The 14,505-nt window shown below is 50.8% G+C and overlaps 1 protein-coding gene and 1 long non-coding RNA gene across 8 annotated transcripts in view; one reads left to right on the top strand and one right to left on the bottom strand.

The window, feature by feature from the left end:
• The first annotated feature begins 3,806 nt into the window (after nucleotides 1-3,806).
• On the top strand, nucleotides 3,807-8,815 carry LOC130534302 (uncharacterized). Its single transcript, XR_008952855.1, has 2 exons — nucleotides 3,807-4,693; nucleotides 4,791-8,815. It is a non-coding gene; the product is annotated as an uncharacterized LOC130534302 (long non-coding RNA).
• The window catches only part of macrod2 (mono-ADP ribosylhydrolase 2), a 284,197-nt gene continuing 277,790 nt past the window's right edge, over nucleotides 8,099-14,505 (bottom strand). For 5 of the 7 annotated variants that reach the window (XM_057048325.1, XM_057048326.1, XM_057048328.1 and 2 more), the window contains 3 exons: nucleotides 10,621-10,659; nucleotides 10,174-10,245; nucleotides 8,099-9,168 (listed from right to left, as the gene is read on the bottom strand). In XM_057048325.1, the coding sequence (XP_056904305.1) occupies nucleotides 9,146-9,168; nucleotides 10,174-10,245; nucleotides 10,621-10,659 (134 nt within the window). In that variant the 3' untranslated portion in view covers nucleotides 8,099-9,145. The remainder of the gene's footprint in view (nucleotides 9,169-10,173; nucleotides 10,246-10,620; nucleotides 10,660-14,505) is intronic. The other 2 variants (XM_057048329.1, XM_057048330.1) reach the window with 1 other exon arrangement.

Here is a 14,505-nt window from a genome sequence, read left to right as displayed (position 1 = left end):
TGCTTCAGTTTAGCATCTCCTTGTCTCTCTTTCAGCCCCCCAGAGACTCCAAATCGGTCCTATCTACACTTACGCGTCCATGTGAGCTGGATGAGATGACAATAAATTATAATCAGCCCAAGTTGTTCTAGCCATGAATGATGATGGCGCTATAAGAATGGGCTTTTATCAGGTTTCCATGCACATTGTGATCAAATAAGTGCCAGTTTTGAAATCAGAACGGCCCCATTTAAGGCGGCAGGTGATGTTGTAGTGGTTAGTACCGTTGCCAGTGCGGTAGGGGGCAGCAGTGAGCCGTGGGCTGAGTCCACACGAGCTCTGACTCCTGCAGCTTCCTCTTCGCCCTCACTTTTGTCTCATAAACAGGATGGTGGTTTGCCCTGCAGACATCTGCTTGGCTGTAAAGGGAATGAATAAATAAAAGCAGGCCTATGATGCTCCAGGAATTTATGTACCATGCAAGCATATATTCTGTTGCAATATTATAATCCATATTGGTACATTTACTGGTTGTGTCAGCGTTTACGTTTAAGCGCATCCGGGTTGTTGTTATGTCTTTGTGAAACCGAACGAGGGGGAGTGAGTGGCCTCCAGAGAGCCAGAGTGGGTGAGGGAGGAGTGAAGTTTGGAATGAAAGTACGGCGTGACAGCTAGTCACTGTACAACACACAGAGCAGATCATTAATTAATGCTGCCTGGAGTCTGAAGTGAATTGATTCCACCCTTGAGCACGACATGCGCTAACACCCCCGTCTAACTGGCATGGTGGGGGGGATGAATGGGGCGCGAATGCTAATTTAACTCCGTTTTAATCACTTCTAATTGTTTTCAGTGGCTCGCAATAAATAGCTCAGAAGAATGCGTGACATTTGTACCCCCTCCCGGGGTTCTTCACGGTGCTTCAACCTATTTCTACCCTCCTGAGTGCAAAATGCCTTGATTGGAGTCGTTCTTAAAACTGAACAATACAACAAAGTGGAGCGCATTGTTTTTTTGGGGGGGGTATTGGTATATTGTGCTGTGACACGAGTGTTCTCCATCATAGCAACGCCCAATTAGCTACCGACGGTTGTTAGGTCTGGTTATTTGGTTGAATCCCACCACAAACTCCAAGACTTCACGGCTTTGGGGCAGAAACATAACGTATAGGGCGACATATCGTATCTCGCCCTGGAAAATGTGTCTTAAAAGTGACTTTTGGCTTTCTGTGGTGCTTCTCTGGCCTTATCGGGACCCACGGAGGAGTTTGTGTGTTTGTGTTGCTGTCAGGGGGGTGACAGCTGGCGTTTTCTGCCCCTCCGTTTCAGAGAGCCTGTGACTGCCGGAGTGTGACCAACCCCTCGTCTGTCCGCTCCGCTCCTCCACCCCTGCAGCCTCGCCTGCCCCCGCCGCTGTGCTTGTGGCCCGCTCCCCTCTTCCAATCCACACTGCATATGGGTCTGGTCAGCTGGAAACCTGTTCTGTCCAATTAGGAGCAGCTGCCAGCTGGGCTTCCCCTTCATTCGTGCACACCTCCTCTCCGATGGCTGCTCATGCCCATCATCACGCCAGCGCCAATGGACACCCCATCCCTGGCTCTGGAGCGGCCCCCCCCATCCCTGGCTCTGGAGCGGCCCCCCCCATCCCTGGCTCTGGAGCAGCCCCCCCCATCCCTGGCTCTGGAGCGCCCCCCCCCCCATCCCTGGCTCTGGAGCGGCTCCTCGCATTTCCAGCACACACATGCTGTTGTACCTGCGCACTCGGGGACCAGAGGGTCGCACCGGGGGTCCCCTCCCCTGCCAGACGCCATGTTTGGTCTCCGGCTGGGAAAAGAAAGCCGCCTCTGGTGACCGTGGCGACGGGCGCCTGCAAAATGAGGAGCCAATCACCAACACTGGAGTTCTCAGCAAAATTAGTCCGGCCACTGTTTCGAGATTTCTTGTTGTATATTACTGAGATTCATTACAGGGAAAATGATACTACGCAGTCTGGGCGCGAAGTAATTTCATGATTCTTTTCAGCGAGAAAAATGTGATACGAGCTCCTTTCAGCGCCTCATTTGCAGTTTGGGCGCCACAGAGATAAAAGGTTGTCATATTACACCAAATCCAGAATCCTCATTTCTCTCCAAATCGTCCACCCAATAAAATCTCTCGCTCGCCGTCTAAATGAGATTAAGGTAACATTGCCTCTCAGGAAGAGAACTCGTGTTGGAGCAGTCGGCTCATTCGGCGCCGACGTGAACTTCCGTGTGACGGCTTTCCCGCCGCTCCTCCACGCAGATCCCACATCAATCACTGACGCTGGCCTGATTGTTCTTGAAAGCGCTGGATGCCATTTCGAGGTGTGACAGGGGCCTATTTGGCGCCGGCGTCTGCATGTCAGTGCTTATGACAGGATGCTCCCCACCCCGTCTCCTGAGGGTCTGAGGGCGCCACCGGCCTCTCTTGTCGCGCCTTTAGCCCCCTCTCACAGATGGACTTGGACACGGCTTGTTTTAGAGGCTGGAATTGATTTTCCTCCCCGCTCTGATTCTGCCTCTGGCTCTCGTTTCTGCTCCAACACACAGATGAAGCGCGTGAGGTTTATAGCCAGGAGTCGCAGCGCCGACAGATGGTCAAATCTCACTTCATCAGCACCTGATGGAAGTCCAGAATGTGACGCTGAGCTGTTCTCCTGAACGGACTGGTGGTCCACACTGGAGCAGAAGGTACAGCGGAGGCGAAAAGGTCCGTGGCCCAAACGAGACGGCGCATTAAAAAACCCGGAGATCTGCACGTTGGCCTGGAATACAGCCCCAAATGAAGAGAGTCCTCCCCAGAAAGTGACCCGATGTCCACCAGCATCTCTGGAAATGGTCCACGTGAACGTCCGAATTCACTGCGCACGAGCGGGATCACGGGTCTAATTAATAGTAAGGTCAACAAAAGGAGGACGCCGCTGCTTTTTGCTGCTCTCCGGCGTCCATTATGTTGGAAGAATAAACAGACTATTCATCATAATTGTGATCTCGTGTCTCCCTGTCAGCAGAACCGGCTTAATCAATCGCACAAGTTGTCAGCTGTGACAAGAGACGCTTAACCCGCAGACAAGAGGGACGCGTGGCAGACTGCAGACGCCTCAGCCTCCCTCCATTAATGTCACTGTCTGTTCCACTTCAGACAGCTTGTGTCAAAGCTGCCGCAAGAACTTTGTTTGCTAAGTTTGCTTAAAACCTCGGCTGTGCTTTTACACCGTGCACAGGGGTAAATGAGCCAATTAACAGCGACTGAGAGGCGCTCGCCGCACGCTGCAGTCTGAGGTGTTTCGGGAGACGCATCTCGCCGAGGCGACGTGGCGCTCGTTGACAGCGACGCCTTAAAAGGCCCCGGTTCCATTTTAATCACCTCTGGCAGAGTGTTTGAGCAGTTAGCGCGTCTCCGCCGGAAGCCAGCAATTTGACAATTATGCTAAACGAGTCGTATTTATCAGTGGAGGTTGTGCACCATTACTGGAAACAAACATCAGCTGTTTCTGAGGTGTTTCCTGTTATAGACGCGTGAACAGTGCCGGGATCCGGGCTTCGACCCGACTCTGGGGAACGTTTAGCGGGTTTTTTTTTTTGAAGTGTGTAAAGAGGACAAGACAAACGATGACGGGGCCTTGATGGAGCTTCCGTGTTCCTTTTTTTACCCTTCTGCAAATCACTCTGCGCACTTCGTCACCGAATGATTGGTAGCGAACTGGCACACTCCACCTCCACGCTGTGCTGAAGTGATTTTCCTGCCTACCTTGATGCCTATTTTGTTATGGAAATTTGTAATTCATTAACATAACCAGCAGGAGTTTGGAGCAGAAAATAATGAATCCTGGTGGGAAGGAGCAGCGCTCTCCACCCTCATCTGCAAATTAATAAATCCGCGTACAGTCTGGCCCTGGAGGGTCAGCCTGTGCACACTCGCACACACGCTCACCTGCCTTGATGGTCCTTCATTATTGCTACATGAAGATTCTCTACGCGAGGATCAGAATTTAATGGCTTCCAGGTAACACGGAACCTGGTCTGCAGAGCGAGGTCCCGCCGTCACCCAACAGGCTAATAGTCTCACCGTGGATGTTCAGATGTGAATGGTTAATTTGATATCAGGGGGCCTTTCACCTGCTGTCACCATGGCAGCAGGATCACGGCCAGAGCGCCGTCATCTCAGCCGCTTCTCTTTGAAATCTCACGTCGCGTTATCGCCATAAACCGACGGAGATTTTCTCAGCAAATGAAGCGAGCCAAATGGAGCTGCGCGGCCAGGATGGCCCCTTCACTTTTATCTATGCAGCGGCTACACTCACCTGATTCTGGATGCACACGGGGCACGCAATCGCTCCCCGCTTGTTGCTACAGCAACAGCTCTCAGAAGTGCTGGAGGACCCCCAAAGGCACAGCTCGCGCTGACAGGCAAGACGCTGTAAAGCAAAAAGCAATCAAGCTTATCTGCTTTCCAGTGAAGATTGGATCTCAAATTTGTTTGGGGAAATAATCAAGGAAATGTAATTCTTCATGGCATTGTCAACAATCAACAGCCTACAAGAAGATTTGATACAGCGGAGCACAAGGATGTATATTTTTTTCCACATTTGGAGCCATATATTTTTGGCAATTGTAATTAGAGACGCTGGCCAGGAGCGGCGAGGTTAATCACACAGGCTGCGGCTGCTGCCAGCAACCTTCCAATTCGCTCCTGTCAGTTTGTTGATTAGTGCTTTGAGGTTTTTTCCATCTGCAAAAAGGCGACTTTCCTAACAAGATGCTGTTTCCCACTTTTTTATTTTATCTCTAGGAGCCACGTAGCTTCTGCTGAACTTCCAGAGAAACCCGCACCTGTTGTCCATGAGGTCGAATGATTGCCCCCCCCGTTCTCCCACTTGTTCCTCTGTGCGGTCCTAAATGGAGGTCCAGGACCAGACTCGTTCAGAGAATCTGCATCAGCCAAACCACCACCATGAAAACCCCTGCAGAAGGCAACAGGAATCTAGGAGGAGCAAGGTCAGACTTCCTCAAATCCACATGAAATCTTTATTCTCCTCAGCGTTACACAGGTGTGACACCTGTAGGGGCGCGGGCGGCGCCTCTGCACGTGACAAACGGTGAAATTTGCCGACCAAAAAAATACCTGTGCGATAACGTCAGTTGCTTGAACCACCTAACGCGATAAGCTAGCATTGCTGACACCTTATCAGCACGTGTATCGAGGTTTGGCTTCACCAGGAAGTGCAAAAGGATGCAATAAAATCACCACTCTTGTTAATTCCTCCTTCCCAGCTCGTTGGCGTGCCTTTCATCGCCGCCGTCTGGGAGGCGGAGCACTTCTGCTGGGGAAGTTAGTCGCTCACATTTCACAGCTGCAAATTAAGAAGATTTGAAAATATCGCCCTTTTACCGCTGGAGCGTTTTCATATCCACCAATTACGGAGAAAACGTGAGCGAAAGAACAGGATTTTCTCGTCTGACTGCAGATCTCTGCTGGTTCCCCCCCCCCAGGTCGGAGGCAGAAGGACTCCCCCAGCTGAGTTACTCCCAGAGTCGCCCTCATTTAAAAGCCCGGTGACATTTTGCTGTAATGTGACAGCGAGCATCAGTGTCAGCACGCGGGCCCACAACGAACAGCTAAATAAGGTTAACGCGTTTACCGACGTCTGATTTAATTACCACATTTAGAGCAGTTGCTTTCCATTTTCCTTCATTAGGCAGCCCGGGTGGATTTTCCGCTGCTGAAAAACACAAACGAAACATCTTTAATGAATTTGTTTCAAACGTGGTTAACACGGAGCACATCGCCGTTCGTTCCCCGCCCAGTTTAGCGATGTTGTATTATTTAAGACAGATGCTTAAAAAACCTCATCTATTTACTGACAAACTAAATGGGTTTTCCATTAAAATAAGATTAGGAGCTGCGCTACATCCACAACGCTTATTTAATGTTTGCTGTAGCTGCAGGATGAGGATAATTAGGCCTTAATGTACGGACCAATAACCAACCTGCGCTGCCATTTGGCATCGTCAGACATCGTTTGGCAACAGTCCACTGGGTCGTGACCTTTGCTGCAGCCCAGCACTAGGGGGCAGACGTGCGTGAGGAGGATTTAAACGTGGAACTTTGCACCGAGAGGGCAGCAGCAGAATAAACTCAGATGTGGGGGCCAGTTCATTGCAAGCCGTTATCGGCAGGGAAGAACCGCTCATCTTTGATTTACGACTCATTAACTTAAAAAGGCTGACTCGAACCAAAGGCTTTTCCAGCGGACGTTCACACCAAACGCGCGTCCGCTACAGTCCGTCCATGAGGCGGTCTGAAGGCATCCTGTTATCTGAGTGTGAGGCCGATGGAGTTGATAATTGGAACAAGGGAGGCCGGGCTAGAATTAGCTTATTCATCCTCATTCTGCTCTGCTCTCTTGTCAGGAGGGCCCATCAGCGTGAGACAAATGTGCTTTTTTAGTCCGACAACAAATGTAATCTCCATAACAGTCCTGTGCCGGTGGAGATTAATCGACGTATTCTCTCTTGTTCAAAGCGCACGTCGGCGAGTCAATTTCCTTTCAACATTTCAGCGGCTCCCTGCGCCTTTGAAGATGGGCATCTGTAATGAACGGCGTCAATTTTCATCCCAATTAGAGTGTTTATCTGGGCTTAGTTCACCTATACTGCTGCCTCTGCCTCTTGTGAGGCCAATGAATTTTCATGAAGGACAAACACTGTACTTCAGATAAAAACACCTTATCTGGAGCTGGGATTTAAAGCATCAGAGTGGGAATTGTTTCCCTCCAATTTGTCTGAGTTGTGTTCACAGACGGTGGGAGGTTGGAGTTCCTGCGAAGGTGAAGAGGGAGCGGAGCGAGAACATGTTCACGCGTGTTTACGTTAGGAGGACGACCGCGGTTCTTTCATCTGGAAAATGGAATAAACAGAGCACATCGCATTATATCAGCCCTCAGTGGCTGGATGAGACCCGTCAGGAGCTGACAGCACCGCCGCTGCACGCACGCACGCACGCACGCACGCATCCGTCCCACGCGTCCGTGGCCTAAATGTGCAAACACAAATGGAGTGTCGGGGAGATGCTGTTCCAGGCAGACTCGGGTGGTGGAGGACTGTAGGTGGTTTTTTGTTTCATCCAGCGTTGTTTTCTGCTGGCGTGCAGCAGCCAGTTGGGCCACTGGAGCTTCTGCCTGAAGCTTGTGGAACGCTCCAGCTCCACCTGCAACATTTAAACCGCCTCATGCAGCAAATCAACAGAACAAGAACATGCTAGACGCCAGCCGAGTTCGAGTGAACTTTTGCCGTTTGTTGAGCTTTTAAGGTGGTGCCAAGTAAAATGGTGATAAACGCTTCCCAAGAAAAAATAAAAACAGCGATGTCGCGACTTTTCAGGCATCTTTGTTCAACTTTTACTTTTCTCTTACCTGTCAGGACTGATTTGAATAATAGCTGTTGATGCGTCAGCGCCACTTCTTGGTTTGATTCCATTTAAAGATTTAAAGATGCTTTTGCTTCCCCTTTTAGGTGTTTTGTTAAAATGTCATTCCTGTCAGGAAGACGAAAAAAACAGATCTAAAAAAAAGTTTTTCCACACTCATCCGCTCTATTTAAGGGAGAAAATGGCGTTGTTACACCGAGCCGTCACTAGGGGGCACCTCTTTCTAACGACGTACTGCTAGCATCGCCCCCATATTTCGCAACAGCCGACAGAAAAGAGGAATTCAGGAATTAGCGTTTCCAAAACCCGGGAACAGTTGTACCATTTTGTTTACAGATAAGACGGGTTATTGATGAGGCAGTTCTGCTCTGGAGAGCGTCTGAGTCTTTGATAACAAACTCCGTGTGAGGTCTCTGGCCATTAGCGGGTTTCTCCGAAGGCTCTGGGGTGAGGCGGTCAGCTGGATATCTCTTCTGATTGGATGCAGGAGACGGGCTGAAGGCCAGAGAGGCAGCGTGCAGGAGATGACAGGAATCGAGTAATTGTTTGTCTCCCGGGGACACATGACTGCTCGCTGTTACAGTTGTTCAATTAAATATTAGCTTCTGTCGGAACGGCGGGAAAAAAAGTGCAGCATTGGTGACAGGCTACATGAGAGGCTGAGACGTGGCTTCCAGCGTAGTCTTTATTAGTCGTTTTGTTATAGTTTAGCAAAGCAAACAGAGTATGAAGGCATCGTTTCAGAGAACTTTGATCTTTTGTATGGCACCACTGCAAGTGATTAATCGCTCATATCGACATTTCAAAACAAACCAAATTCATTCTGGAATCAACTCAAGAGAAAGGAAGAAGCCGTTAGGTGATACATTGGAAATTACAAAACATCTGCAAGCAGGAATTCATACGTGGCCCTCCGCCTGGGGTCGGGTGGGTTCTGAGCGAATCGGATCAGAAATAAGGCAGATCCCTACACTGACTGGAGACGATCTGGTCAGGAGACAAGCGCAAGCGAGAAGCCTCTAATTCCCGTTTTCTTAAGTTTCAAAGCGGTTCCTCTGCATGCACTGGAAGCGGCGAGGGAAAAGGGGACAGGGACTAATTAAATTGTCAAGACTCTCGGTGACACGGACACGATGCGCGGTGTTCAGAGGGGCCGTGACGTGAAGCGTGGCCTTATCTGCCGTGTTTTGGATCGAGCTTATCGGCTCGCCGGGCTGATCGCCGGAGCGCGGGCGGACCCCGGCAGGGGGTCTGCAGGTGAGCGTCTTCGTGACGGCGGTGGCGCCGCGGTTGTCGTAGCGGCGGGATTGCAGATGCCAACGTGTGGCAGGTGTGTTTGGACATGCTCTCGCAGCGGGAATACACACACACACACACACACACACACACACACAAATAAAGAGGCTTCTTCTCGTCGCACCCGGCTGGTAAAATGACGCATGACTCTAACGCACAGTGAGGTATGGCTCATCTTTTCTGGCTGATATGTTCAAGTCCTATCGTAGGGATTTTGTACATACATATACAGTACCTACATACTTCAGGGATGAGTAGATTCATAGCAAAGAGGGGGAAAATGCTGGGGGGGGGGGATGTGAGCGTCTTGTGAGTAACTGGTTGTCCTGTGCCAGTGTTTACGGCCAGTCTGACACCAGTACGGTTGGCTTCACACAGTTTGCTGGCTGTCAGATGAGGTTGATTGTCCTTCCCTCAGCTGGTCATTCCTTCTTCTCCTCGGTGTCTGGAAGGGAAACAAACGCAGCTCTGAGTGTTGTGGTGCGGCTGAACTGGCCGCCATCCTCCGACGGCGTCTTTGATACTCGACTCATCCTCCCGCGACGGTACCGGCGGTGTTCCCTCGTGCCGCCGCTACGCTCAGACGCCGATTTCACACCACTGAAGATGCCAGTGGAGCAGCGGGGAAACAGCCGGGAGTCGATTACTCCGGATTATGTGATCAGGCGCATCAATTAAGCAGCTTCTGACTGACTGCGGACGTTGAAATGTCCCACTTTCCTGTTCATGCGCTCTGTGCGCCACCGCTAATGCGCACCGCTACCCGGCTCCACCCTGATCCGCACGCTTGTTTGACAACTTCTTCTTCTCTGGCAGCGTTTAAACTCTCGCCTGTCGACAGCAGCCTGTTTGTCTCACAAGCTTGGAGCCTGCCTTATTTATTCAGCCCTGACAATCTGCTCTAAACAGTTGCTTAATGATCCCCCTCCAAACAGGAAGAGGGTCCGATGCCCAAATCACAATCCCTTTCCCTGGCAGCGCTGCTTCCGAACACCTGGAACAAACAGAAATTCGACTTTTTCGCCTCTCCTTACGCAAACACTCAGGATTTAGTCTTATTATGGTCGATCACAGCGCGGAGCTGAGAGAACCTGTGTGGTGTCCTCATCACATTTGATTTATTGGCACCATTTTGGTCCCTGCAGGTTGTGCAGATTTGATTTATTAAACGTGCGACGCCGGAGTTTGCAAGTAATTCATCATCATCAATCTCTGCAGCCGCACTTCACACGTGCGTCCCCAAATATCGGGGTCATGGCTGCAGACGTAAGGAGGATGGAGCAACTGCCCTGGGGGGGGGGGGGGGGCTCACACAGGCAGGGCGAGGGTGGGGAACGCCGGAATCCTTTTAATTCGGCAGCTGTGGCCGCTAATCAGAATCCACTTATAAATGGAGACGTGCGCGAGGAATGAGCGCGCCCGTGAGCGGGCGGGGGTGCTTTTAGCTTACCTTTGGGCTGACTGCTGGCGGTTGGAACTACATCGGGTCGTTCTGGGCTCTCGACGGGATCTCTCATCTCATCTAGACAGGAGAGGCAGCGAGAGATGAATAAGAACAGAGAGGGCTGCAAATTTGAGGAGACTCTATGATAATCAAGCGATCTGCGGCCGCTCGTCTTCAAAAGCCCCCGCTGATGGAGCCTCTCTGCCCCGCTAAGTGCACAAATCAAGCAGAGTGGGTTTCTGGCTAACGAGGAGGTTCGAACCGGATAGAGCGCTCATCTGCACCCGGGACAGATTATGAAAGCGGGTAGGTGACCCCTGGGAGGGAGGGGGGGCAAGAAACTGAAAGAAGAGTGTGTGGGCAGGAGGGGGGTGGGGGGGGTTTTGTTAAATGACAGGTTTTCAGTGGCGCTTCACAGCCGCCAGGACGGGGGACAAAAAGATATTTACTCACCGCCTTGGCTGGCGCCGGCGTCGCTCATCTCGGAGACGTCTGCAATGTAAAGCAAACATAAACACGGGCATGAGGCGGGCATCCACGCACGTCTGAGGGAACGCACATCTGAGGGAACAGCTGCGGACGTCTGACTTTTTATTTCATTTTAATGAAAAGCGATCATCCAGGAATCAGCCGCCACGTTCCGCTCGTGGACCCCCGTTTGCAGCCGTCCCATTGTTTGACAGCCGCGGCGCCTTCCTAAAGAGTTGCACTTCAGAACGCAACAAAACAAGCGGAGGAGCGGCAGACGCATGCAAAATTAATTACAGAGCGCCGTCCCTGCAAGGGAGTGCGAGCCCCCATCCGCCACGCATCCTCCGCCTCCTCCCCGCTACATCTGTAGCCACACAACTCCTCCTTTTGTTGCTCCCAAACAAACGTTGCTCAAAAACAAACCGCGGCGTAAAGATGGCCGTCCTCCCACAACGGCGCCATGATGGAAACAAACGGCTCGGCGTGATAGAAGAACGTCCCCGAGCCAGAGCGCGCTCGTGTCGGGCGTGTTTACTGTAACCCACGACGGCCGTCAAGGTCACTTAGCGCCCCGCTCGTGTTGCCAGACTCTGATACTTGCGCCAGGCTGCGGGGGGGGGGGGGTGGGGGGGGGGCAGGGCGTCACACACTCCGTCTGCTTCACTGGCAACATGGACTGGTGGCTACTGGAATGCACTGGTCATCCCAATGAATTTTCACCTGACTGGGGCTCAGCTGGAGACAGAAGCAACAATCTCATGATAATCTGATTAAATCGAGACGCTGACAATGTGGAGGGAGGAGGGGGGGGGGGGGGACCTGATGGACCTGATGCTAATCGTCTTGGCTCTGGGTCGACCGTGACGATGTTTAGGCTGCTATTCACCTGTAGACTCGCACATCCTTATAAAGATATAGATGTGTTTAATCTCCTGATATACGCTGAAGCTATTGCATAATTATTACAATAGTATAACTGAATTTCCAGCGATGACCTTCAGGTAACTGTTCAGAAGGAGATTCAATTAGGATTTTAAAAACTAACACATTGCTTTACAATTCCTGCCCAGTTAATCACATTAGCTAAAGAGTAAGAGTATCTTTACAGACCGTTGCCATGGTGAGATGCATTTTAAAGAAGATTAACACTGACCACGGGGGGCCCAGTCCCCTCATGATAATAAGATCTTCTTATTGAAACTGGATTGGTCAGCGGGATTAAAAGTTTCACCACCATGAAGCAACTGTGGAAGGATATAAATGTAGCGTTCAGACGTATGTTTGAAGGCTGGTGAGGACCGAGGGTCCAACGGGCCCCTCTTTCAATGCTGGCTTCATGCCTGCATGGAGAACGATTTGTTCCCGACGCTCCCTTCTTCCTCCATCCCTCAGGTAATAAGAATCCAGAATGGGGGCATCATGTTCTTCTAATGTACGACGCTGATCAGGTTGAAGCAACCGACCTCAGAATTTCAATTTATTGCAGCAGCAGCCTCCTGCGTCTGCCCGGAGCTCTGAGGGCCGGCGCTGCGCTGCTCTGCGCTCACTCGCTCTCTTATTTGACTCTGGTGTGGTGACAGTAGAGGGGGGGGGGCATCATTTAAGGAGGGGATGCGAGGGTGCCGGTGTAAACACATAAACTAGATGGGGTAGGAAGAAAAACGGGCCCTTGTCAAGGTTCCGAGAGACACAGAGGGAGGAGAGGGAGAACGGGAAAAACACCGGACTGAATTTACTCCCTCAGCAGGAAACAAGACAGCTTAGACCAGTGGAAGCTGGGAAAAAAGAAGCCTGAGGGGAATATTAATTACTTCTTTGGAAAAAAAGCATCTACGCTGGGATGCAGACGATAAAAAACAAACAACCAGACTCATAATCAACAAGACGGATAATGAGCTTTTAACAGGTATCCGCATTTTCCTCATATTAAAGATCTAATCAGCCGCGTTATCATGATGTTTCATTGAAGACGACAGATTAGTTCACAAGTGTGTGTGTGTGTGTGTGTGTGTGTGTGTGTGGGGGGGTCGGTCACAATCGGTCACAAACAGAAGACAGAAAAAGAACTCTGCAAACCTCAACTTTTCCTTCCTGTCACTTCAGGTTTGTTTTGTAAGTCCGCAGATACGAGGAGATCAAAAGGAGAGATGACGCGCGTGCTCGCTTTCACGTGCACACGAGGAGGAAGAGGAAGGAGCAGAGTGGATATAAGTCACCCCCACAAGCAGACAAGCAGAAAATTACATCCCCTCCACCTTGCATACATTTATTAGCCCAGAGCTAGTTAGCATTTTGTTGGTCAGCATTAGTCTAGTGTGTCACAATATTTAAACATGGAACGACGTTCCGAAATATGTGTCGGATGTGTCTAATATAAATGTAAATGGCTGCAGAAAAGACTTTTTAGCGTGATTCTGCATCTTTTCGTCATGTTCATTAGCATCCTGCCGTCACGGCGGCTCAGTGGGCCCACGGGGGAGGCGGTCCCAGCGGCTGATCCAGGCAGCAGAATGGGAACTGTCTCTGTTTAATGTTCCAGACAGAAGCCCTGGGTGGAACAGGAGGTCCGTTTGTCCCTCAGCCACAGGACACTTTACTCCTTTATTCCACTCTTTTACTTTGAGCAGTGAAAGAATAAAAATCAATCGAGCTCTGGAGCCACAGAAGTTTGCTCGGTGGTGTCAGTTCTCCCGCTGAATTTCTGCTGTGGGTTTGATCCCCGGACCGGGTCACATTCAGCCGCTCTGCTGCTCCAGCTGCTCCACCTCAAACAAAGGATGCAGCCAATCAGAATGCCAGTATGGGTGTGTCTGAAAGGCAGCGAGGACAATTTTCCGCTTCCTTATAGTTTTATTTTATAAATAAGAGAGTGGAAGCTGCAACTCTCCACTGGGAGCCATGAACAAAGCAGGCACCAGCAGCTCCTGCAGGTCAGGGTCTTTGTTCAGGTCCACTGAGCCTCGTCCGCGGTTCACGGAGGAACGGTTTTCGCCTTAGGAGACACTGCAGGGAACAAAGCGCCTTCGATGCTCCTCGGATCACGAGGGCGCATTTCCACCACATGAAGGAAGAAGTAAGAAGTAAAAACAGAACCTGCTCAATATTCTTGGAGTGAACCTCAGTTTCCAGTTGTGGTGCTGTGAGAGGCAGCTGTGTTGGGGGGGGGGGGAATCAGCCCGACCACATTAAAGGTGTCCGTGGAATCGCAGAGAAAAAGCAGATTACGTGTTTGTTTACGGGATTCTCCGTTATTTACACTGGCGGGAGGAGCACGGTCGCCCCAGCAGAGTGGGTGGTCCAAAAGGGTCTTAACTCCGGTTCAGACACTCGAAGTATCGAAGCTCCTCACTGAACTCTACTAATAGCTTTGGGTCTCATCGGTGTCCTGCAACCGTAATTAAAAACATCTCTGTTGGAGCAGAACAACAGAGGGTGGACCCCTACCAGAACCCCACCAAAAGACCTAATGAGCTGCTAAATGTGGAGCGCAGCCCATTTTCATATGTTAACGATAGGGCTCGAGGAAGAGCTCGGCTCCACCATCCGCCCCTCTCAAGAGCCGGGAATAAAGGTTTTTGTCTGGTAGTCAGAGGTTTCCACGCTATGAGACGGACCGCCGCCTGACAATCCCAGCCAATTAAAGGGCATTGAGCTGTGACCTGCAGGCCGGGCAGATGAAAACAAGCCTGCTCAATAAACACTGTAACCACAAGCATCCACTGCCCTCCTCCTGAAAAGCAAGGTCTTCATTAATATTCCACCTTTTCCTTTCCAAGAAAAAGCCATGAGCCTTGAGGATGCTAAGCAGCATTGTGCTCCCTGGCGGATTGGCAACCGTGGCGGGGCGTCGCTGAGGGTCAGGGTCCT

Source organism: Takifugu flavidus, chromosome 11, assembly GCF_003711565.1.
Source record: "Takifugu flavidus isolate HTHZ2018 chromosome 11, ASM371156v2, whole genome shotgun sequence".
Classification (NCBI taxonomy): Eukaryota; Metazoa; Chordata; class Actinopteri; order Tetraodontiformes; family Tetraodontidae; genus Takifugu; species Takifugu flavidus.
This window is presented reverse-complemented; position numbering and strand designations above follow the sequence as displayed.